This window comes from Canis aureus, chromosome 16, assembly GCF_053574225.1.
Source record: "Canis aureus isolate CA01 chromosome 16, VMU_Caureus_v.1.0, whole genome shotgun sequence".
Taxonomy (NCBI): Eukaryota; Metazoa; Chordata; class Mammalia; order Carnivora; family Canidae; genus Canis; species Canis aureus.
Window position 1 is genome coordinate 60,551,745 of NC_135626.1, and position 22,587 is coordinate 60,574,331.

The 22,587-nt window shown below is 58.9% G+C and overlaps 2 protein-coding genes across 25 annotated transcripts in view; one reads left to right on the forward strand and one right to left on the reverse strand.

Annotated features, from left to right (window-relative positions):
* The window catches only part of PGS1 (phosphatidylglycerophosphate synthase 1), a 36,574-nt gene extending 22,703 nt beyond the window's left edge, over window positions 1-13,871 (forward strand). For 3 of the 22 annotated variants that reach the window (XM_077854430.1, XM_077854433.1, XM_077854435.1), the window contains 3 exons: window positions 5,523-5,671; window positions 9,985-10,114; window positions 13,720-13,856. In XM_077854430.1, coding sequence (XP_077710556.1) covers window positions 5,523-5,671; window positions 9,985-10,104 — 269 coding nt within the window. In that variant the 3' untranslated portion in view covers window positions 10,105-10,114; window positions 13,720-13,856. The other 19 variants (XM_077854437.1, XM_077854441.1, XM_077854445.1 and 16 more) reach the window with 15 other exon arrangements.
* Window positions 13,341-22,587, reverse strand: part of DNAH17 (dynein axonemal heavy chain 17) — a 95,837-nt gene continuing 86,590 nt past the window's right edge. For all 3 annotated transcript variants that reach the window (XM_077854427.1, XM_077854428.1, XM_077854429.1), the window contains 9 exons: window positions 21,370-21,497; window positions 20,955-21,182; window positions 19,786-19,977; window positions 17,149-17,328; window positions 16,656-16,838; window positions 15,875-16,057; window positions 15,481-15,624; window positions 14,831-15,056; window positions 13,341-13,812 (listed from right to left, as the gene is read on the reverse strand). In XM_077854427.1, coding sequence (XP_077710553.1) covers window positions 13,565-13,812; window positions 14,831-15,056; window positions 15,481-15,624; window positions 15,875-16,057; window positions 16,656-16,838; window positions 17,149-17,328; window positions 19,786-19,977; window positions 20,955-21,182; window positions 21,370-21,497 — 1,712 coding nt within the window. In that variant the 3' untranslated portion in view covers window positions 13,341-13,564. The remainder of the gene's footprint in view (window positions 13,813-14,830; window positions 15,057-15,480; window positions 15,625-15,874; window positions 16,058-16,655; window positions 16,839-17,148; window positions 17,329-19,785; window positions 19,978-20,954; window positions 21,183-21,369; window positions 21,498-22,587) is intronic.

Sequence of the window (22,587 nt, forward strand, 5' to 3'; positions counted from 1 at the left end):
CTGTATTCATGGGTTCATGCGAGTGAGGACCTGTATCTGTCATCATGGTGTCACATGGAGGCTTTCATTGCCCTGAACAGCCTCTGGGCTTCCTGTCCATCCCCCTCCCACCCCTGCAGCCACCAGTCCCTTTACTGTCTTCATCCCTTCACCTTTTCTAGAATGTCCTGCAGCTGGACTCACACCATCTGTATCCTCTTCAGACTAGCTTCTTATGCTTAGTTATGTGCATTTAAGTTTTTTTTTTTTTTTTTAAATAAAGACTTATTTGAGAGAGAGAGTGAGGGGAAAGGCAGAGGGGGAGGGAGAAGCAGACTCTGCTTTGAGTACAGAGTCCGACACAGGGCTCAATCCCACAACCCCAACATCACAACCTGAGCCGAAACCAAGAGCCAGCTGCCCACCTGACTTGAGCCCCCCAGGCACCTCGTGTTTAGGGTCCTTAACCCTTATGTCTTTTGGTGGTGCTGAGTAACGTACTGTTGTCTGGACCACAGCTTGGTCATCCATCCACCTACTAGAGGACATCTCAGTTGCTATAGAGTGGAGAGCAGGGCTCGAGGGCCAGGTGCAGAGTGGTTGTCAGAGATTGTAAGCCCTGCATTGGCCATGTGCCAACCAACCAGCATCTCTAGGGCTCGAGGAGGTGGCAGCCCCAGGGGAGCCTGAGCGGGACGATGTTTGTGTCTACTCCCCAGACAGGAGTGGGCCTGAGCCTTGCTGCTGGTGCTGTCATGGGACTTCTTGCTGGGAGCCTGGCCCCAGCCCACCCAGCAGCCCCTTTGGGCAGGGGCCACATCCAAGTTGGGGGTATCTCGGAGGAGAATCAGAAAATGAGCTTTGAGGGATGCCTGGGTGGCTCAGGTCCTGATCCTGGGTCTGGGGGTCGAGTCCCGTATCTGTTTCCCCCCGGGAGCCTGCTTCTCCCTCTGCCTGTGTCTCTGCTTTTCTCTCTGTATCTCTCATGAATAAGTAAAATTGAAAAGAAAAGAAAAAAAGAAAAGAAAAGAAGAGAAGCTTTGGGATGTAGACTTGCCTTTCCTCTGGGTGCAGTACCGTAGCAGTGCCAGTACAATGTGTGTGGCTAGGGTGGGGTAGGCCATTGGATTAAGAGATTTCTGGCTCCTGCTGACAGAGGAATCTGTTAATGATTGTGAGAATTGTCACTATTTTTACTGCTTTCCCGACAGGCGGCTTGGCCTGGTGCCCAAAGGTGAGCTTGCAGTGCGAGCTGGGGCGACTCCGCCCTGTGTGTCTCCAGCACGCGTGCCTCAGTGGGGTGCTGGCAGGTGTGCACTGGGGCATGGACCACTCTGCTCGGGGTAGGGGGGGGCCTGGTCTCCCGGCCTCTTGAAGTGGTCTGGAGTGTAACAGGTGACTGCTTAGCCCTCTGAGGTCACGACTGTGGTGTCTTCTTGTCCCCTTAGATTTTTGTAGGGTCTGAGAGTCCTCTGAAGTTTATTGCAGAATATCGTGGTGGAAGTGAAGGAAAGGGTGTAAGATGACATTTTTCTTTCTTTCTTTTTTTTTAAAAAGACTTGTTTATTTATTTATTCATTCATTCATTCATTCATTCATTCATTCATGAGAGACACACAGAGAGAGGCAGAGACACAGGCAGAGGGAGAAGCAGGCTCCAGGCAGGGAGCCCGATGTGGGACTCCATCCCGGGTCTCCAGGATCAGGCCCTGGGCTGAAGGCGGCGCCAAACCACGGAGCCACCCGGGCTGCCCAGATGACATTTTTCTTGAAGAGAGCCTCAGGGACAGCCTCTCACCAGAAACGGTCTGGAGCACCTGCTTTAGAACTCAGAGGTTTTTATACTTAATTTCGTCATCATATGTTGGAAGATGCACAATTAGCCTCATTTACTCTGTTCAAACAAGTATTTATTGAGTGTCCACTGTGTGCCAGGCAGGATTCAGGGTGCTGGGAATCCATCATTGGGGACCTGCCCTCTCCAGGCATCTGTCTAGTTTAATAGGAAGCAGATACATACAGATGAATCTGTCTTTTTTTTTTTTTTAAGATTTTATTTATTCATGAGAGACACAGAGGCAGAGACACAGGCAGAAGGAGATGCAGTCTCCTCGAAGGCAGATGCTCAACTGCTGAGCCACCCAGGCATCCGTAGATGAATATATTATAATAAAATGTCAGGTGATGGAACGGGTTATGACCATAGCAGGAGGAGGGATCTGGGCCGGATCTGGGGGTTAGGTGGCGGGTTGGGAAGACCTGTCTGCAGAGGGGACATTCACCAAGCACAGACCCTGGCTGGAGGGTTCAGGTGGAGAGAACAGGAATATGAGGCCCTGAGACTGCTGGGCATGAGGAGGAGTGAGGGGGGCAGGTCGGGAGGGAGTAAGGCCTGGAGGTGGCCGGGCCCATGGGAAAGGTCAGAGGCCTGGCGAGGGAGCGCTGTGAGAGCCCTGGGGCCACCTGGTTTGCTCATGCACAGCGCTGGACCGTGTGGAGAAGGGACTGTAGTGTAGGTGTGGGCAGAGCAGGAGAGGAGGCCCAGGGTGAGGGAGTGAGGGCTCTCATTGAAGAGCTGGGAGCCCGCAGAAGTCTTGGGATTCCGTCCAGTCATCTGTGTACCCCAGCGTGCTCCCTTGGGCTGAGGGCTGCCCACGGCCAGTCCTCTCTTGTGCTGTCACTCCTGTGGCTCTGCCGAGTAGCTCCTAGTCTTATGGGTGCTAGGTTGGTAGAGGCGTTGGGCACAAAGGTCAGGGCTTGATAACAGGCTTATGGCCCTGCTGGGAAGTGTGTAGAGGCCCCAGCCTGCCTCTCAGCCTCTGTGCTCAGGCCCAGAGCAAGGGATGCACCCTTGGGAGTCCCTCCCTGAATGGAGGTTTCCCGGCTGTCCTTTAGGTCTTTCCCAGCAGCAGAAACGTCCCGCCTTCAGAGAGCTTGCACCTGGAAGGGCTGTTCATGGGGCATTATCTTGATCTCCTGGGGCATGGGTACCACGTGGCTTCAACATCTGTGGTCTTTATGTGGAGAAAGATCCCAGTCCACATGGGTCTACAGGGGGAAGTGGTGGGGCAGTTGCAGGTCTCACCAAGGTGGCCAGTAGGTTCAAGATACGTGCTGCCCTTCACTCGCACATGCTCTCCAAGGCCAGCCAGGGCCAGAGAGGAAAGCTGAAAGACAGGTGTCTCTCATGCCTTCCCAATGGGGCGATGGTGGCGGGTGGGTACTGAAAAGCTCTCGTCTCGCTACACATAGAATCTGGGTACACCTTTGTGTAGCACGCAGATATGATTCCGTGAGAGCAGGATTTCCTTTGGGGCTGGCAATTAGGAAAAACAGGTCTAAAAAAGCTTGTTAGTGGTCAGTAACGAAAGCAGGCTGGAAGCTGGGGCGAGGAGCTGTTGGTATGTGCGGGGATGGGCTACATGCCTCTCATGGCTGGCCCCTAGGTTGTAAGTAATAGATCTACGTTTAGGCAGATTTCAGAAATAAGAGATACTCAGAAGACCAGGTCCTTTCAGTCTTGCCCTCCAGGTCCTTTCAGTCTTGCCCTCTGGTCCAGGAGCCTTGGATGGCATGGTTCACATCAGCCTTAGCCAGTGGCAGCCCCATGGGTGTTGGGGACACACTCACTGCTGGACACACTCACTGCTCCCAGCTGAGCGGGCTCCGGAGAGCCGGCTGCATGAGGAGCATGGAGCATCCCCAGTGCTTTTGAGTCTTTCTGATTGTGACATTGAGAGAGTCAGAATAGCAGTGGCAGGTGGTGAAGCTCAAAGGCTGGGGGAGGTCAGCCCCTGGTCCTGGCCCCCCCAGCCTCAGGCTTTGTGGAAAGAGGGGCAGAAGCAGCTGAGCCTAGTGGAGGCGGAGGGCCGGCACTGAAGCAGTCAAGGCTTACCTGTTCCACCTGGACCTCCCTGGGCATCTGGAACAGAATGCTAGGGGCCAGCCAGCGCACCCCTAGTATCTCAACACAAGATAAGGTGAGCCACATGGTTGCCTACGCGACAGTGGCCCCATGGGGCGGTACAGTTGGCTGAGTGACATATGCAGGCAGGCAGGCAGGCGGCTTTGATGTGGCCCCTGTGTGTGTGTGTGGGGGGTCGAGCACATTACAGGAACAGGCAGCAGAGCATCGTCATCTCTTACCCAAGGTATTCTTGGAAATGCTCTTGCTCTGAGTGAGAATTAGGAAATGGTCTTCTATTTTAGGCTTCTTGGTGTGTATTACATGTTGTTGATTCGCTCACGATGGTCATGCGCTCCTGTGGGCCCCTTTACAAGGGTCATGTTGGCAGAAGAGAGACCGGCGGTGGTGGGGAGGGTGTGAGGAGGCGGGCTCTGAGCAGGCCGGCAAGCCTCACAGGGGAGCCAGGCCGGCTCCAGCACCGGACAGTGGGCTGGGCTTTCTGGGCCGAGCGTTCTCGGTGCCAGTGATGGTGTAGTGTGGAGGAAGAGACAGAGGCCAGACCCAAGTCTGAGCTCCTGCAGGAGAAAAGAAGTCCAGGGCAGCAGATGTCCTTGGGAAGTCAGGTTTTGGGAGTAGCCTGTTTAGGAGAAGTAGTAGCTGTGACAGGCCCTGGACCGTGCCAGCAGGCCATGGGACTCGGAGGAGGGGGGACGGGTGCACAGCAGACCACCTGCCTGGTGTCTGTTTCAGAGCACAGTTTAGGATTCTGAGACCATCTGCAGCCTTCCTGACGAACATGTCAGCATCCCGGGGGATGGGGGCAGTATCCTCTATCCCATGGCTGCTTGTACTGTACCCTGCTTTTTGTCCAGCTGTGTTGTCAGCCGGCTCATTTCCTAGCAGAAAAGGGGAAATGGTGTTCTCTGGGGCGGGACAGAAACTTTCAGGTCCTCTTAGCTTCTCTCCTCCACCGGCCTCTAGTGGACTTTGCGTGTCTGGCTTTGGCTGTCCCTGAGCCCCTAGCAGGGACGCGCATCTAGTGTCCTGTTGGGTGTGGTGTGTCCGCAGCCCGAGACAGAGAACTGCATGTCCCTGGGTGGGAAGGGATGCAGGATGGAGTGTATCCTCCATACCCACCTCCCCCCGGCAACAGCTGTATTCCCGCAGACTTGGGTAGGAGCATTGCTGTCCCCTAGGCTGCCATAAGCCCAGTGGGGTCTTTCCCCTTGGTGCTCATGGCAGGGCCATGGAGTCTCTGGCCAGGGTGGGCTTCAGGTTCCAGTGGCCAGGATGTGGCCGAGGCAGTTCAAAGAGCTGGGGATCAGAGGCCCTGAAGCCTCTGGGAAGGGCTGTGGTTAGCACGGGGTGGTGAAAGCAGAACCTGAGCATGGGCATCCAGGGGCTCCCTGAGAAACCCACCTCTCGCTGTGCTTGGGCAAGACAGGAGGAGGTGGCTTCCTGGGAACGCCGGCTGCCCAGGTTCCTGCCCTCCGAGCAGCTCCCTGAGCGGACAGCGCATCGCGCCCGACTGCTCATTCCCAGCGGGCTGCTTTTCTCTTAGGTTGAATGAAGTGTGGAGAGGCTCTCGGCAGATGCTGTGCTCATTTCCTGTCTGCACGTTTCCTTTTCCCTGCAGGCCTCTGGTTGTACCTGGCAGGGAGCAGCCTGCCCTGTCTCACGTTGATTGGCTCTCCTAATTTTGGGTACAGGTCAGTTCACCGGGACCTGGAGGCCCAGATCGCCATAGTGACGGAGAGCCGGGCCCTGCAGCAGCAACTTCACCAGGTTGGTTGGGACAAGTGGGATTTGCTGGGGTGAGTGGGGGGTAGCTGGGTGCTCGGCCCTGCCCACATCGCCGGGTCCCCTGAGGGCTGTCTCCGCCATCGTCTCCAGTGAGAAGGACCCCGAGTCCTCAGAAGCCTGCTGGTGGCTGGAAGGCTGGTCCTGAGAGGAGCCCCACAGGCCCGCCCTTAGAAACTGCATGCCCTTTTGCTTTTGTCCTGCTGCGGCAGCTGCTCCTGCCCCACTCCCTCTATGCGGGTCGCAAGCGCTCCTCTCTCACACCTCAACACCCCAGCTTCAGAGGGCCACGGGAGAGGTGGGGAAGCTGGGCTCACTCAGGCCCTGGGCCGCTGGCAGGAGCCTCCGCAGGAAGGCCGGCCAGGAGGCAGAATGGGCACTTAGGGCGCCAGTGTCTTTGACCAAAGAGACGGAAGGGGCAGACGTCAGGAAGCAGCCAGAGCACCGTGCAGAGGGGCTTCGTGGAGAACAGCGTAATGTCATGGGCGTGGGCAGCCCCGTTGCTACGTCGCTGAGCCGTAGAGTTGTGTGCACGCGTCACCTGGGTTCTGCCTCTCGCTCTGCCTTGTCTCCCTTGCTAGTGCTCTGGCTTGGGGTTGAACACACAGGGGACGGTGCAGGGGGCCGGCCAGCAGCAGGGTCCGCTTGTGGTGTGTTTGCGGAGTTTGGAGGTGGGGGATATGTGGGATGGGCAGAAACTTGTGGCTGCCTCTTCCCCCTGCCCCCCTACCTGCTACCCCAGGGGATAGCGATTGGCCCAGCAGGTCCCCTTTTCCTTGGGGATTGCAGCATCTTGGTGTTTCTGTGGTATTGTTCTCATGCTGGCAGTTGTCCTCTGTCCTCCTGAGCGTGGGAACTGGGGCCACAGTGGAAACCTGACCTGCTCTGTCTGGCTCGGCCCGTTGGGGTGCACTGGCCATCGGGCGCAGGTGGCCAGTCCAGGAGCCTTCTGCTCCCCTTGGAAGACACAGGTCAGGCCTGTGCTCTCAGCCACTTGGAAGTGAGGAGGGCAGCCCTTTCTGGAGCTGGGGTCGGAGACCCTGGGCCCCATACTGCTGGCAGGCTAACGGCCCGGAGAAGCCGGGGAGAACCCTGTTTCCTCCCTGGGGCAGCAGCTATCTCAGCCCTTCTTCGGTGGTGGAATATTTTACTGTCTGTTTAGAGAAAAACAGAAGGTTCCTGAGAACTGGTTAGTTCTTTTGTGGGACTGTGTGTTTGGTGGCCTGTGGCAGCACCGCTGGACTCGGAAAACACAGACACCGTTCTGTGCGCGTGAGAGTGGCCTTTCCGTGGAAGGGCCAGCTTCCCTCCTGAGTCACAGGAACACAGATAACACTGCCGAGGGCCAGACCTCAGAAGCCTCGGCTGTTGACTTTGTGAAGCTTTTATTCTCCAGTGTTGGGAATGACTGTTGCGAAACTGTGGGAGCCTTTGTTGCTGGACAAGGGCATGGTAACTGCCTTGTCCCTGGGACCTGCCTTCTGCCGTCTGGGAATCCTGTCAGCGGCCCGGTGGGGCCTTGGTGCCGGGAAGGCCTTTGCGACCAGGGGCCAGAGGAAGTGGCAGCGGTTGTGCTCTGGGTGGCCAGCGCGGAATCCGATCTGCTCAGCAGGTTTCTTGCGACGGTGAGGCTTCCAGAAAATGAGGAAGCCTTGCAGCTGAGGCTCCAGTTGGAGTCGCTGGTGCAAGAGGGTCAGGGCTGGTGCTCGCTTCGGCAGCACATATACTAAAATTGGAAGAGGGTCAGGGCTGCAGCCCGGTGGGGTCTGCTGGATTTCTGTACCCATTGCAGAGACGCCTCAGCCTGTGAGCCCCTGCCCTGGGGTCGGTAGCGTTGTGGGTGAGAACTGGGCCAGGACTGGTTCCCCATGGATTGGGGTTTTGTGGGGGCAAGTCCCCCAGGCCTGTGCCCAGGGTCCTGGTACTGGCTCTCCCCGACTTCCCAAGTATGGGGATTGAACCCACATCCTGGATCTGGAGAGAAGCTGGGCCAGTTGCGGTCAGGAGCTGTTTTCCTAAATGACATATTTGGGATATTTTCCTTTTCTTCCCAAACCTGAATCCCAGGGGCTTTAGATTATAGAAGGGTGCAGCCCTTCCATTCTTCAGAGCCATACTGATTTTTGTGCTTTGGAAATGAAAAATGGCATTTCTAGGTAATTCCACCTATATGCTTAGATTGTCGGACCGCAGCCCCCAGGCCCCCCAGCACTCCCACCAGGTGTCCCTGTGGTGCCTGATCCTGGGACTGCCTAGCCACACAACCCACCCACAGCCCAGAAAGTCCCTAGAACCCCGGCCACCCGTGTCCCTGCCCCGTTCTCCTCGGGATAGGGCCCTGTTCGTACTGCACTGGGCGCTGGGAATGGAGAGATATTTTTATCAGAATCCGAAGCCCCTCCCTTCACTCAGTACACACAATAAAAACTGAAAGCTTCCTGGTTTTGTTCAGAGAACACAGTTTACCACTTGTGACCCAAGAAAGACTCCCTTGAACAGCACTGTAACCTTGGTCAGCTGACTTCCCCCTCCAGCTCTGTCGTGGGGTCTGTGAGGAACCTTAAGTGTTTCTGGTAATTTAATTGAAATCTTGGCTGAGTATTCGTTTGAAAGTATAAAGCTGGAGTGGAGTCTGTGGAGACGTCTGCACGCTTGGCCCCTAGGCCCTCAGCGGCTCCTCTGTCAGGCACGTCCAGCCGGGGACCAAGGCCGTCGCCACTGCCATCGGGAGGCCCGAGGGTTCGAGCTGGCGGCCAGGAGTCCGCTCAGCTGGGAAGTGCCACGTGGACCCTGGCCCCAACGGAGTGGCCAGGGGGGTGAGCCTGAAAACTGTGCAGGAGAAATGAAGTCCGGGCCCTGGGGCCGCCCAGCCCTGGACAGGAAAGCTGTGGACACTTCCCGTAGTGTTCTGCAAGGCCAGGTGTCCGCTGTCCCCCGTTCCTGCTGGGTGGTCCCTGCCCCCAGGGAAGAGCACACCCTGCTCCTGGGGCGGGACAGGGCGGTGCCATCTCCGTGCCCCCCCCTCTGGTGCTCCTGGGCCCACTCCAGGCCGTTTCCCAGGCCATTCTGTTGGGTCTTCATAATGGTGTGGGATAGTCGGTATTTTCTGGACAAAGTGATGCAGAGATCCAGAGAGGGATCGCCCTCTCAGCCCTGTGTGGTGGAAACAAGTGGGATCACTTTCTGACTTCTTCATCAAATACCTTATAAATGGAAACACAGGACTTGTAGGGTGTTTGTTTAAAAAAGTATTTCCTCTCAAAGATTCTAAGCACAGTTTAAGAGAATATGAGTGTTTTTAAGCTTGTTTTTAAAAGTAAACATTCATTGTAAAAATTAAGAAAAATTGGAAGACGCCTGTCCTTCCATTCAGAACCATCAGTGAAATCATCCTGAGGATTCCCTCTTGTTCTGTGTGACAGGGCATGACTTGTCTCTTCTTTCTTAATGAAATTAGGGCTGTATTCTCCGTGTCGTTTTTCTAGAACATGATTATCTTGTGCAGGCTGGTTTGTCATACGGATTTATTTATTTAATTAGTTGTGGTGGACATTTAGGTGGTTTCCAGTTTTTCCCTGTTATAAATGTCGCTGTGATAGATAGCAGCACACAGAAGTCTTGAGAGCATAGCTTTTCATCCTGGGATAAATTCCTACAAGTGGAGCTTCTTGAGGCTTTGATACCTGTTGCCAAGTTGGTCTCTGGGAAGAAGCTGTGACCCCATCTCCAGCCGCGGAGTGCATGGGAACGCCTGGCTCCCTGGTCTGGCGGCTCGGGGTCACCCTGTGACAGAACGTTTTGCCAACTTGAGAAAAGAGCTACTCCCTCATTTCAAGAATGTGTCTTTAAGTTGCATGACCTCATTTAGTGAGGGTGAACTTGTAAATCCTCTCTCTGCCAGCTCGACTTCCACTCCACATCCCCTGTTCCATGCACATCTTGGTCTTAAAAGCATAGAGACGTGAGCTTCTTAGCTTGCTGCTAGGGCAGGTTTGATGGGGTGGCTCGCAGGCCTGCCTCCCCTGCCTGGCTCCCTTGTGCCTCAGCTGGGCACCCAGGCACCCCAGCACCCAGGCACCCCAGTGCCCCGGCATCCCAGCACCCAGGCACCACAACACCCCAGGGCCCAGGCATCTCAGTGCCCCAGCATCCTAAGCACCCCAGTGACTGGGCATCCCAGCATCCCAGGGCTTGGGTACCGCAGCACCCTGGCACCTTGTACCCCAGTGCCCCAGTGGACGGGCTGAGTCACCTGGCGCTGTGGGAGACCCTAATGCCTGTTTGTTCCTCTCCCTCAGGAGCAGGAGCAGCTCTACCTACGCTCAGGTGTGGTGTCCTCCTCCACCTTCGAGCAGCCGAGTCGGCAGGTGAAGTTGTGGGTGAAGATGGTGACTCCGCTGATTAAGAACTTCTTCTGAGGATGAACAGGTGCTGCCTTGTGAGGCCACGTGTGGGTCAGGGGGTTTCCGTCCTAGCGGGGAGGGCGGTGTTCCCAGGACCCGGGGGCTCTGTTCGCGGGTCACCATGGTTGTCATTGAAGTGTTCCAGGCCTGGAGTAGATGAGGCAGCACCGCGGCTTGGGCCGGCACCATAGAGCAGGGGGCTCAGGGCAGTGCGAGCAGGAGGGACGCTCGGTGACAGGACACTGCCCTCCCGGGAGGAACCTGCCACTGGGTGCCCGGAGCCTCTAGTTGTGGCCCACAGAGGCATGGAGCGGGGTGGCCCTGGGCTGCTGCTTGGCTGGGCCGTTGCCTGGAGGCCAGGCAGGGTGCGCCTGCCAGTGGAGGCGGTGCCTCCCCAGAGCGACCCTGCCCTCGCGCCCAGAGGGCCCCAGATGGGACCCACCTCCTGACTCCTGGGTGCGGGGGCTCTGAGGCAGGAGCACAGGGTGTGCGGCGGGGGCTTCCTTGGGTGCTGGTGCCAGGCTTCTCTCATTAAAACAGAATTGTATTTAATGTCATCTTTTAGTTTTCCCTCCATATTTTCATTACTTTTAATTTTATTCAGATCACATATAGTTGTAGAGGAAGGCGATGCTAGACCTCTGACCCCGCAGCAGTCTCCTGCCTCTCTTGCCCCTCAGCAGCCACCTTTGACTCTCTCACCTGTTTGCTCTGATCTTTACGTACTGGTCTGTATTTCTAGAGGATACGCGTATATCGGCACCCTCTCCCAGTATAAAGTCTCGTAAACCTCTCCTGCCGTCGACGTTATTCTGGTATCACACCTGACTGAAACCTTAGCCAGAGTCCCTTAGTGTCAACAAATACCCCAAACGTGTTCAAGGGTTCAGTTGCCTTATAATATTTCTTATTTTATGAAAAATTTTCCATGTGTTTGACTTGAGGTTCCAGATAAGGTCCAGACCTTGTGATGATATGGTGACACGTCACCTAAGTCTCTTTTCATCTGTGGGATCCCCTCCTTTTTTCCTTTGTGATTTTTTTTTTTGTTGAAGAACAAACCTCTTTTTTATTGGATCTGCTTAAAACCTGGTTTGTGCCACCTTCTCACAGCAGGGCATCTTCAGAGCACATAGCATGCTGCCCCACCGCCCTCTGTCTCCAGAAGCAGATTTCAAAACCTTCCCGCCAATCTCTACATCTCCAGGTGCTGAACCTTGCACAGAGAAAGATCTTCCTGAGAGAAGGCCTTTGGCCCCAGGGTATGGCTGGCCCATCCTTTGTCGGGAGAGAGATTGCTTTCCGCCCTGGCAGGCACATTCCCGGAAGCCACTTCACGTGGCTCCGTCCTGAGGTTCTGTGGCTGCTGGTCCCCTTCAGGGCTCTGGAAGGTGTGGCTGGCCTGTCTGCACAGCCTGGCTGTGTGTGCATGGGGCCCTCCAGCATCTCCAGCCCCCCGCCAGGGCCAGCAGATCTGCAGGCTTCAGTGGATGGGAATTGGGTGGAGCGGTGGCCCTGTCTACACTGCTCTGGGGCAGCAGCACATCAGTTAACGCTGTTTGCCTTCAAACCAGTTATTAAATTGTCCTGTGGGACAATTAGGCTAGAGAAGCCAGAAGAATGTGCCAGGGCACCGGGTTTCTGTTTGGAGAGAGGCTTTCGGTAAACAGCGTTGACATTCTTGTAGACTCTGTGGGACCAGAGTCAACATTGTGCCATAGCCCAGCTTGAGCAATCGAGGCCTGTGCCCTCCATGCTCAGCTGCTCCCTTTGTCTCTGCTAACCACCTCCAGCCGTCCTGGGCCCTCCCCACACGCGCTCTCCCCCAACCCCGGCGGCCACCCAGGAGGCAGGGGCTCCACCCCCCACAGCACCCTGGGGCCCCCGTCACTGGATTGCAACCCAAAGGTGAATCACCTCTTGGAAAGTTGGGAGGTGCAGAAGAAATTGCTGTTTTATTTCAGGCTCTACAGGCAAAATTGGAAAGCCTTCCTGTTTTGTGGTTATTACCAGGGATTACAAGTGAGTTGTCTGCTGGCTGCGGGCAGGACGAGGGGGCAGGAGTGGTTCCGATGGGACGGACAGCAGCGACCCCTCCTGGCCAGCAGGGGGGCTGCCCAGTGCCCAGGGCAGGAACCCCGCCTTCCTGCTGGGCAGCCCCAAGGCGGCTGGAGCCTGGGCTCCCTGAGGATTTGAGGGGTGTTTTTCCTTCTCTTTTGTGAGCCCCACCAGATTGTTACTCTCACAGTTAGGTCTTGGGGCTCCAGTGAGACTACTTGGAAAACAGTTCTCACAAAACTTCAGGATCATATTAAACCTTAGCTGGAGGCAGGATGTTCCTGGAGGGCCCTGCGCTCTGTGTGTGAGCCTGAGAACACCAGGGATGTCAAGCTTCCCCTGGAGCTTGCGGGCCCTGCTGCCTGCCTTCCCTGTTCCCCCAGTTTCCTGGCTCATCACTCCCTCCCCTTGACTGTGCGCCACCACCCCGGCCAATCCCGAACGGCAGCCCATTCACTTGGCTGAAATGGCCACAAGGAGGGCCCAAGGTGTCCCCTGGTCGTCCCAGGGCAGCCTGGGGACCAGCACCGTGGTGCAGCGGGCGGTGTGTGCTTGGGGCGCTTTTCCTCATCGAGTTGGGAATACAGGCGGAGGGGCTTGTCCAGATGGCGTGGGGTGGGGGTGGGGGCCGGCCCTCCCATCCCTGCTGCACTGCGTGGCCCCTGGGGAGGTCAGGACCCTCGGCCACAGTCGGGGTGTGGCAGGGGATCTCCCAACTAGGGATGTGGGGGCCATGGGGCAGGAGGAAGGGAAGGTGCCACGCCTCCTGAAAGGGAACTTATTGTGGACGCAAGCCTGTGACCTCCAAGGGCACATGTTAAGGTCGTCCCAGGAACCAGGTTTGTTTTTCTGTGTGCACATGCTCAGAAAGTAGGTGTTTGAGTGGCAGAGTCGCTTCTGGAGTAGTGTGTCAGGGACAGGGAGAGAGGAGGCTTGGTCTGAATGAATCAAGAAAGGTTCTCTGGGAAGGGCACCCATGGCTGCGGACCGCCCCTCCCCGGCAGGCCTCTCCTTGTGGCATCAGGCCGGAGGCCGCGGCTGCTGAACCCACACCTCCGAGCTGCTTGTGGGAAAGGGTATGCCCTCCTGACCTCCAGGCTGCGGGGTCTGCGGGTTGGCCTCCCCGCCCCGGGCCCCTGGTGGCTGCCAGGTACTGAGCCGGAGGCGACTCCAGAGAATCAGACAAGCACAAATACGTGACTTCACTGTTTTAATCCAGCCCGTGCCCCCTCTTCCACACCGCCCCACCCTCTGGCCCGTCCACGTTGACGTGCTCTAAAGTGTCTGGCTTACTTAGGGGAACAAAAAGTAACCGTCAGTTCCTGTAAGAATAGGTAGCAGTGGCAAGTCTGAGTTTCTAACATCATCTTGAAATTGTGGTTCGGACGTGACCTGGGGACCCGGGGTTCCAGCTGCACTAGACCTGTAAGAGCAGGGCCACGGCCGCCAGGATCCACTTGGCTGCCTTCTCTTTGGTCTTGAGGTTAAAGGTCCAGACGTAGGTGGGGCCGCGGATGCGTGTTTTGTACACGGGACACTCATAGATGTTCTTGGTCTCCATGCGGTCCACAGGGATGGCTTTGATGAAGATGACGGGCATGGCTGGCGTCAGCTCCTTCAGCCTGGCTTCGGCGATGACTCCGGTCTGGGTGTCCCAGCGAGCTCCTGTAGGACGGCACGGCGAGGTCAGCGTGGCCATGGGGCCGTGCCAGCGGCGAGCCAGGGCCAGCTGTGGGGGGGGGAACGCCAGGGGCTGGACCTGCGCAGGAGCGGCTTGTGGGGGGGCTGTGGGCAGAGGACCCAGAGGGGGTGCTGCGGCCCCACTGTGTGCCTCTGAGGGACAGCTCTGCCTCAAGCTCTCGGGGCCACCGTGTACATGTGTAGTGTCTTCAGAACCTGTCCGTCAGCCTCCTCAGCCTCAGGGGCAGGAAGCGGTGGTTGCGGCTGAAAGTCACAGGAGGTGTGCATCGTCCAGCTTGTGTGCACGCGCAGCGCCCGCGAGCATATATGCACACGCACACGGATCTTTGATTTGCCTTTAACCAGACTGCTATCGTTTTTACTCACCCTGTTAATGGTGTTTGTGTTTCCTGTCTGTCATTCCAAAATAAACATGGGGAGCGGCCTCTGCTGTGCTTGTCTCTGATGTGGGGACTGGGGAGCCCTGAGCGCTTGCTGGCTAAGCCCTGACACCCCCACAGGTAAGGGGGTGGCATCAGTCCCTGAGTGGGACGGTTTGTGGTGGAAAAGCTGTCACTCAGCTCAGCGGGTCTGAGGGAACAGGCCTCTGCAGGATGGGGGTGGGGGGCGGGCGTCCCCCTCCCCGCTACTGCTCGGCCAGGCCACGGTGGGGGTGTGGGGGGCAGGAGCGCTGGCGCCCCTAGACATCCGTCTGCCCCAGGCTTCCTGCTCCTGGAGCCCTCATCGCCCCGAGACAGGTGCTCACACCTGAGGACGCACCTGCTGTTTCTGGCCAAGCAGAGCAGCCTGGTTGCCCGGTGTGGCGTGTTCTGTCCCCAAACTGGGCACATTCTCTGAGTCGCGCCACCGCCTCCACCAGCGTCAAGCCTTGAGCTGACGCGCCCCTTCTGTGTGCTTCTCCCACCCGTCCCCTCAGCTCGTCCCTGTCCCCAGCCCAGCAGGTCAGGCTCTGGAAGCCTTCTCAGACCGGCACCGTCGTTACCTTCCATGAAGAGCCCGTACACATAGGAGCCCTCTCGGGGCGGTGCCGTCATGTCCTCCCGGTTCTTTTTGGTCACTTCCACAGACAGACACATCTTGTCCAGTGGCCACTCGTTCTTCCTGGCCATGGACTGCATGATGGCCGTGAGGAAGGACTGGGGGTTGAAGAAGCCGGCCAGCCACACGGTGGTGGGCAGGGCGAAGTCCGTCGTCCAGGCCTCGAGCTCCTGTGGAAACGCACCTCAGCAGAGCCTGGTACCTACCCGCTCCATGAATGAGGGGATGGGGAGGGGAGGGCCTCGAGAGGGCCTCACACTAGGGCACAAGGACTCGGGGGCCCAGAGGAGGCTGTGACCAGGCCACTCCCCTGACGGGCGCCCTGGCGCTTCGGGCTCCGGCTGAGAGGGCCTGTCGGTGATGGAAACTGCTCCCACCTCCGCCGCCCTTTCCTCCCTCCTGCAGGAAGCGCCTGCATTGCCGGGCGTCTGTGTGGCGTGGGCCAGCCCTTCCGGCCCTGCTCTGACAAAGGCCAGGCTGGTGGGGGCCTCTAGGCTTCTGGCGGGGACACACGCTCCCTCTTCACCACCGTGGTCCTGCCGGCCCGGGGGTTGGGAGGGCATCTGCCGTGACGCCTGGGGAGACCGTCCTTACCCTGATGCGGAGCAGCAGGTCCGCGTACCAGGCCGCCAGGCCCATCATGGAGGGGTAGGCCCGGGCCACCCACGGGTCGGGCACGGTGTCATAGAACAGCGCCATGGACAGGTCTTCCATGTCGGTCGTGATGGTCAGCTCTCCCTAAGAGACACGGAGGGGGCGCTGGGGGCCCAGGCAGTGCCCTGCGCCTGCTTTCTCCCACCCCGTCCACGCCGTCGGAGGTCGAGAGGAGGCTGACAGAGCCTGGGGGTGCGCCCTCCGACCAGGGAACCCAGAGGGGGAGGCAGTCCCACGGCGCCCAGGACCCAGCTGAGGTGGGAGGTCAGCTTGCAGCGGCCCGCTCGCCCCCTCCACCGTGTCCCTGGGTCCTGAGTGACCTGCGTGCTGTCACCTTCAGCCCCAGGCTTAGCTCCTTCAGCGAGCGGCGCATCTCGTTGGTCAGGATGTTCATTCTCTCGCACTCCTGGAAGGCCACCACCACATAGGGGGTCTTCTCGGCCGCCTTGGCCATGATCTCAGCCATGTTGAACATCTCCGGGACCTTCTCCAGGATCTCCTCCAGCACGGCTTTCACCTGGACATCAGTCCCCAAGAGGCTGTGTCACCGCCCGCACCTGCCCACCACCCAGACGTCCACGGCGAGGGCTCCCGGAGCAGAGGGCAGTGGAGTCACCTGAGAATCAGGGTCAGGGACGTGCAGCCACGTGTCTGGCAAGAGGAGGGGATCTTGCCCAACAGGCTGTGACTATCCTGGTCCTGTCGCCAAGGCCGTGGGACTGAGGCCATGGCAGCCGCCGCCCGCCCAGCCTGGCACCCTCAGACATTCCCGGGTGCATGGGTTTCAGTCCTTAGACCAAGAAAGGGTCCCGAGGCCTCCCAGCACTGAGGGTCTTTTTCGGTGAGCCCAATACCCAGCTGGCTGTGAACTTGTCCAGAATGTCCTGACCTGCCTCAAGGTGTTCATGGCTCACGAGACCTGCACAGGAACCCAGACCGTGAGGATGGATTAAAAGCTCTGCACTAGAGTTTTTCTGCTTGGACGAGCCCTCTGTGGTCTTCAGGCTCATGGGGAGGGACTGTTCTGATGGTCTAGGCTGTGGGGCTGCCGCCGGTTTCTGGGGGTCCTGGGCCCCACCCTCTGCCTGCCCCGGACTGGGGATTAAGGCTCCTGCCTTTTCCTCTCGAGATACGCCAGTGCCCGCTCCCGAGTCGGTCTCTTTGGGCTGCATTTCCAGGACAGTACGGAACAGCTTCTCTGACGTGACTGTCAGGAAGCCAATCTCTGCGTTGGGGTGCAGGCCGTACAGGTAGGGACTCTCGGGGGGCAGGTTCTCGTCGATGTACTCGTGGTAGCCCTGCAAAGGGGCGGCCGGTGAGCAGGCTGCCGGTGTGGAGCTGTGCACGCGGGAACCTGTGTCTACTGTCCTGAAGCATTTCTGACCGGAGCGTCCCGTCCACGTCTTGCCCTCTGTTCGACCCCCACTAGTTCTCTAAGCCCCTCGTTGGCTGCCCCCCGGCCATGCGAACGTCCCCACGCCTCCTCCCCAGAGGCTGTTCTGACCGCCTCTCATTTTGCTGGTCTCTTGCTCGGTTACCCATCCTCTGTGACGCCAGGCTGGCCCTGGAGCTGCAGGATGAGCTCCTGTCCCCGAGAGCCCCCCTCACCTTGTAATCCAGGTTGGGGGGGATCTGAAAGCCCGGGGCCAGCAGGATCTCGCCCTCCAGCATCTCCGCCCGGACATACTCTCCCAAGTACGTCCTGCAGAGCCGGCGGTCCCAGTCATCCGTGATGTGGCCGCCGTACATGATTTCTCCAAACAGGTAGCGGAGGTCGTCCCAGGGCACCTAAGGACGGACGGAAGTGGTTAGAAGTACCCCCACCCCTTCGGGGTCTAAGAACCCACGATCACCTGTCACCCCAGCTGCCGCCTGGCCCACCGTCCAAGGCTCGCCTTCCTCCCCTGTCCGCCAGCGTCCTACTTGGCAGCTGGAGCCTCCTTGGCGGTCTCCTGCCTCTGGCTCCTCTGATGAGGGCCGCCCCCTGCTCCCCTTCACCTGCAGCCTGGCCTCTGCCAGGACCGGGAGCGGGACCTCCAGGCCCACCCTGCAGCCCCCGTTAGCTCCCTTGTGTGGGCCTCCTGTCATCCCTGCTCGGAAGCGAGCAGTCACCCGTGACTCTGCGCCAGCCGCCTGGCCAAAGCCCTTTCACTCCACGGAGACTGGGTGTTGACGGTCGGCCACCATTTCTGTTGGCCACGGAGTCTCGCCGGTCACACCTTCACGATGTCTCCATCCAGTGGGCCGATCTGGTCCTGCTGAGCTTGCCTGGCTCCGCGTCTCCTTGCTTGTCGCCCGGTTCCCAGCAGCTTCGTGCAGCTGCGCGCCTGCAGGGCCGTGTGGCACGGGCAGCATCGTGGGCGCCCGGAGCGCGGCCACCTGACCTCGCGCCCAGCCGGGCCCTCGGCTCTCCACCACCACCGTCTGAAGCCCACTCACGGGCCGGGTGGGCCGCACCGCGGGAGCCACACACGGCAGTCACACGTGGAATTTCAAATTTGGGAGCAGCCACGTAAGGGTGTTTCAACAGATGGTCGGCGTACAATGCATTAGTAAGGTATTCCTCTCTTCGTCTGCACTGAGCTCTCGCAGTCTGGCACGTAGCTTACGCAGTTTGGACGCTGTGCGTGCGTGGCTGGTCCTGCTCCTGCCCTGGGCAGTGCAGGCGGGTAGCCTCCTGACACCGTTTATTGAGGAATGAACTTGGGCATTTAACAGCTGCCTCATTTGGTCTCTTGAATTTTGCTCAAAATGTTAATATTCACTAAATTGTCATTTTGTGACTTAAACTCTGTCCTTTGCCTGGTTGTCCTGGGTACATGCTGAGCTGCTTTTACTGCATTTTACCTGTTTGCTTCGGGGACAGCTCACTTCCTCAGAGAGGCGGGCTGGGCACAGGCCCCTCTGGCCCCCGGGGCTGCCCTTCCCTGCCTTCCCTACGGGGCAGGGGCCATGGTGCTGACAGGCAGGTGCCGACGGAGTCCCAGAGCACTCGTCAGGGACCGGGCAGTGGGTCCCCCCCGAGAGTTGCCTGAGTTGGGTCTGTGCTTGGGTGTGGGAGCTCTGGGCGACCCCTCTGTTGGAGGGACAGAACCATGGGACGTGGACCATGTCCTCGCAGGCAGTCACTTATGTGGTTGAGGCCGTGAGCTCGGACGGAGGCAGGGTCCCTGCTCGCAGGACCCATGTGTGTCGTTTACTCCTGTCCTGCCTGTCGCTGAAGCTCATGCTCTGTGTTCTCGAGCAGTTTCCCACTGACCTGGGCTTGTGTATGTGGATGATGGGCAAGCGTCTGAATAAATGTCTTCAAAAAGCTCTAGCACGACTGTCCCACACGAATCTCCCCAGAAATGTCTCTAACCACACTCCTTCACGGCTGCTCCCCGGCATCTGTTCCTCGGGGATGGGGGAGTGGACCCCCCACCTGCCCTCCGTCCTCCCACCTGCAGGTAGGCATCAGCGCCCCTTCCCCAGGATAGCTGCCCGCTGGTCCTTCTGCCCTCTTGCCTCCTCTGGGGGGAACTGAGCCTGTGAACCATGTGCCGGGCTCAGAGTTGGGTGATGGCAGCGCATTGGGGGCCCGGGGTGCGGTGGGGTTGGTCCTCAGGGGTCGGCAGGCCTTCTCGGCCGCCTGTGGGGAAGGCCAGGGAGGGGTGAGTGGGCAGGGCTGTGCTCGCCGGCCCGGGTCTCTCTTGCCTCCGCCCAGCTCTTGAACTTTTTAGGGCAGCGCAGGAAACAGGTGGGTGTCCTGAGACCAGCAGCCCTGGGCCTGGCAGGGCACTTTCCTCACCTGGACCCCAAAACTTGAGGCCAGGTGTCCAGGAGGTCTCAGCTAGTGAGAGGCAGAGCTGGGCTTCAAGCCCAGGGCCCCGGCCCCCAGCATCGTTGGCGACCGTGGTGCTGCCTGGTCTCGCTGATTGGCCCTCCCGCCACCCGCCCCATCGGGTGTCACAGGCGCCGTGCCGCCATCCTGTCACTGCGGATTCAGGGCCCAGTGAGGAGGAGCAGAGGCTCATGGGCCGCCTAGGGGGTCACAGCGGTGGGGCCGTGTCTGCCCCAGGCTCTCTGGGAGTCAGATTCCGAGAGGGACCGGATGACAGTCGTCATATCAGCCTGCTGGGAGTCTCAGGGGCCTCTTGCTTTTGGGTTTTCCTGGGCCTAGGACTCCTCTGTCCTTCCTAAGCACGAGGCGTTGTCGGGGGTGGACGTGTGGGCGGAGGACCCTGCCGGGCACAGGCACCCTACCTTGGTGTTGGCCTCCAGGTAGTTGTAGAGCACGTTGATGGAGATGGTGAGGTCCCCATTGTTGAACGGGTACGACCTGTTCCAGCCCTGAGCCCCAAACTTGCGCCTCTCGGCCACCACGGCATGGAAGTAGCACAGGGCGAAGAGGATGCACTTGAACTCAGTCTCCTTGCTGCACATCTCCAGGGTGTCCTGCGGGAGGGCACAGGCTGGGACCCGCGTCCCGCCCCTGCCAGCTGCCTTGCTGGGGGCGGGAGGGGCGAGGGGGCGGCCCCGGGGTAGGGGAGAGAATGCTCTCTGGTCCTGACTTATTTCAGAAAACGCAGTTCTATTGTTAAAATATTCCCAAGCACAGGACATCCCGGGATTTCTTAAACGAGAAGTGCTGTCCCTCGGCAGTGGTCAGCGCTCCTCACAGCGAGCACCCGGGCAGTAGCCCAGACTCTCTAGGAGCCATGGCGAGCTGTGCGTTCTTGGCCAATGTGCTCCGTAACCAGATCTTTGTAGGTGTCCTCAGACGGGGTGGGTGTCTTCCTTTAAGAGGTTGTAGACTCCACTTGGGACGTACCTGTGTGCACCAGAAGGTTCTGGTGCAGAACAGATCAGATGCCGAGAGAACGAAGGTAGATGCTAGGAGCTTGCAGGAGGGTCAGGGCCGCCCAGGGGACAGCGCGCAAGGTGGTGGTGTGACGGGGAGCGAGGCGTGGGCCTTGGGAGCTGCCCCCCTGAAGGAGGTAGGGGCCCACAGGGCGCTGCCAGAGAGGGGCCCCCTGGGAGGAGGCACTACAGCCCTGTCCACAGCACTCCCCAGCCGGGCCCCTTCCTGCGGGGCTCCCACTAACCCAGGACCCGCACTGCATTTACCTGTGCGGACTCGCAGGTCATGAAATGGATTAAAAATACGCGCTTGTGTTTTTAAAGCTCTAACTCGAGCACATTTCACACTGTGTGCCTCAGTCTTCCAGGGACACGCGGACTCTGTGGCGCGAGGGGTGTGCGTGCGTGCGCTGCGGGTGGCACGGAGCGGCGAGGACCAGCGTGGAGCCGTCCTCAGGGTTCAGAGCCTGCTCCCGGCAGTGCAGGCCCCGAGGGTCTCTGTCTGTGACCCGAGGGCACTCGGCCTGGGGGCCTCCCCAGGGACACGGGCCCAGAGGGGGAGGCCGCCTCACCTGGGTGAAGAGGTCCAGAGCCTTGTGCAGGTTGGCGTGCATGCCCGTGGGCGGCTCGTTGGTGATTTTGATGGCGTTTTCCAGGATGCCCTGGGGGATGATGTGGGACTCGGGGCTGGGGGCGGGCTCGGCGCTGATGAACACGCGGTAGTCCTCGTGGCTGCCCAGGCTGTAGCGCTCCACCTTCTTGTCCAGGGTGCCCAGCCACCGCGCCACTAGGTGGATGTTCTGTGGCCAAGGCCGGGGCTTAGCGCCCGCACGTCCCTCCCCTCCCCAGCGGCGTCCCCAGCGGGGCTCCGGGCAATGCCCGCTGTCCGCCCCTCCCCGGGAGCGCTGCCGCCGAGCCACTGCAGCCTGGGAGTCAGTTCTGCTCAGTGAATCCCAGACCTCCAGCCTGCAGGCCTGTCCCCCGCACCTGCAGAATGACCCAGTGTCCCATCTCCGCAGCCATGTCCAGAGCGTCCTCGGCCACCACCTCCTGCCCCTGCCCCAGGGACACGTTGTGCAGTTTCCCGTTGTCTATGGTAAATCCCAGCTTTTTTCCTGAAGGAAAGAACAGAAGAGTGTGGGGCCGCTGACAGAGGCTGCGGCTCGGCCCTCCACCCGGGGGATCCCCCCACCCCACTTTGTTTGGTATTGTGGTAAAAAACACGTAACATCAAATCTGCCAATTTATTTTTTTTTAAGATTTATTTATTCATTCAGAGAGAGAGAGAGAGAGAGAGAGAGGGAGGGAGAGACACAGGCAGAGGGAGAAGCAGGCTCCATGTAGGGAGTCCGATGTGGGACTCGATCCCGGGTCTCCAGGATCACACCCCGGGCTGCAGGCGGCGCCAAACCGCTGCGCCACAGGGGCTGCCCAAATCTGCCAATTTAAAACCCGTCTTAAAGTGTTCAGTTCAGGGACATTTAACACATGGACCACGTTGGTTCCAGCACTTTCCCATCACCCCAGCAGGATGCCCCACCCCAGCGTCTCCCTGCGGCCCCTGGCCACCTGCTCTGTGTCTAAGGATTCACCTCTGGGTGTTCCAGATACACGGACCTGTGTACCGTGGGGCCTTCGTGTTTGGCTGGGATCCCTCTCAGCACAGTGTTTTCTGGTCTGCCCATGTGGCCGTGCGTGTGGCACCTCATTCTGATGTCCGGGCACCATCCCATTGCGTGGCTCTACCATGGTGGGATTAGCCACTCACCAGTTGATGGACATTGGCTTTTATCTGCCTTTTGGCTATTGTCAATGGACAGCCCTGTGAAGGACGCTCTTGAACACCTGTTTACGGGGCACCTGGGGGGCTCGGAGGTTGAGTGTCTGCCTTCGGCTTAGGGCATGATCCTGCAATCCTGGGATCGAGTCCCGCATCAGGCTCCCCGCAGAGAGCCTGCTTCTCCCTCTGCCTGTCTCTCTCTCTGCCTCGCTCTCTGTGTCTCTCATGAATAAATGAATAAAATCTTAAAAAAAAAAAGTAACCCCTGTTTGCATTCTTGGGACGTGACCAGCCGTGGGATTGCTGGGTCACAAGGTGACGGCCTGCCTTCCATGCATGATGTCCTCTCCCGGGCCCGCGGGCAACGCTGACTCTGGTTTCTGCTTACCCCGCCCGTGCTCACTAGTTTCCGGGCTTCTGCCAAG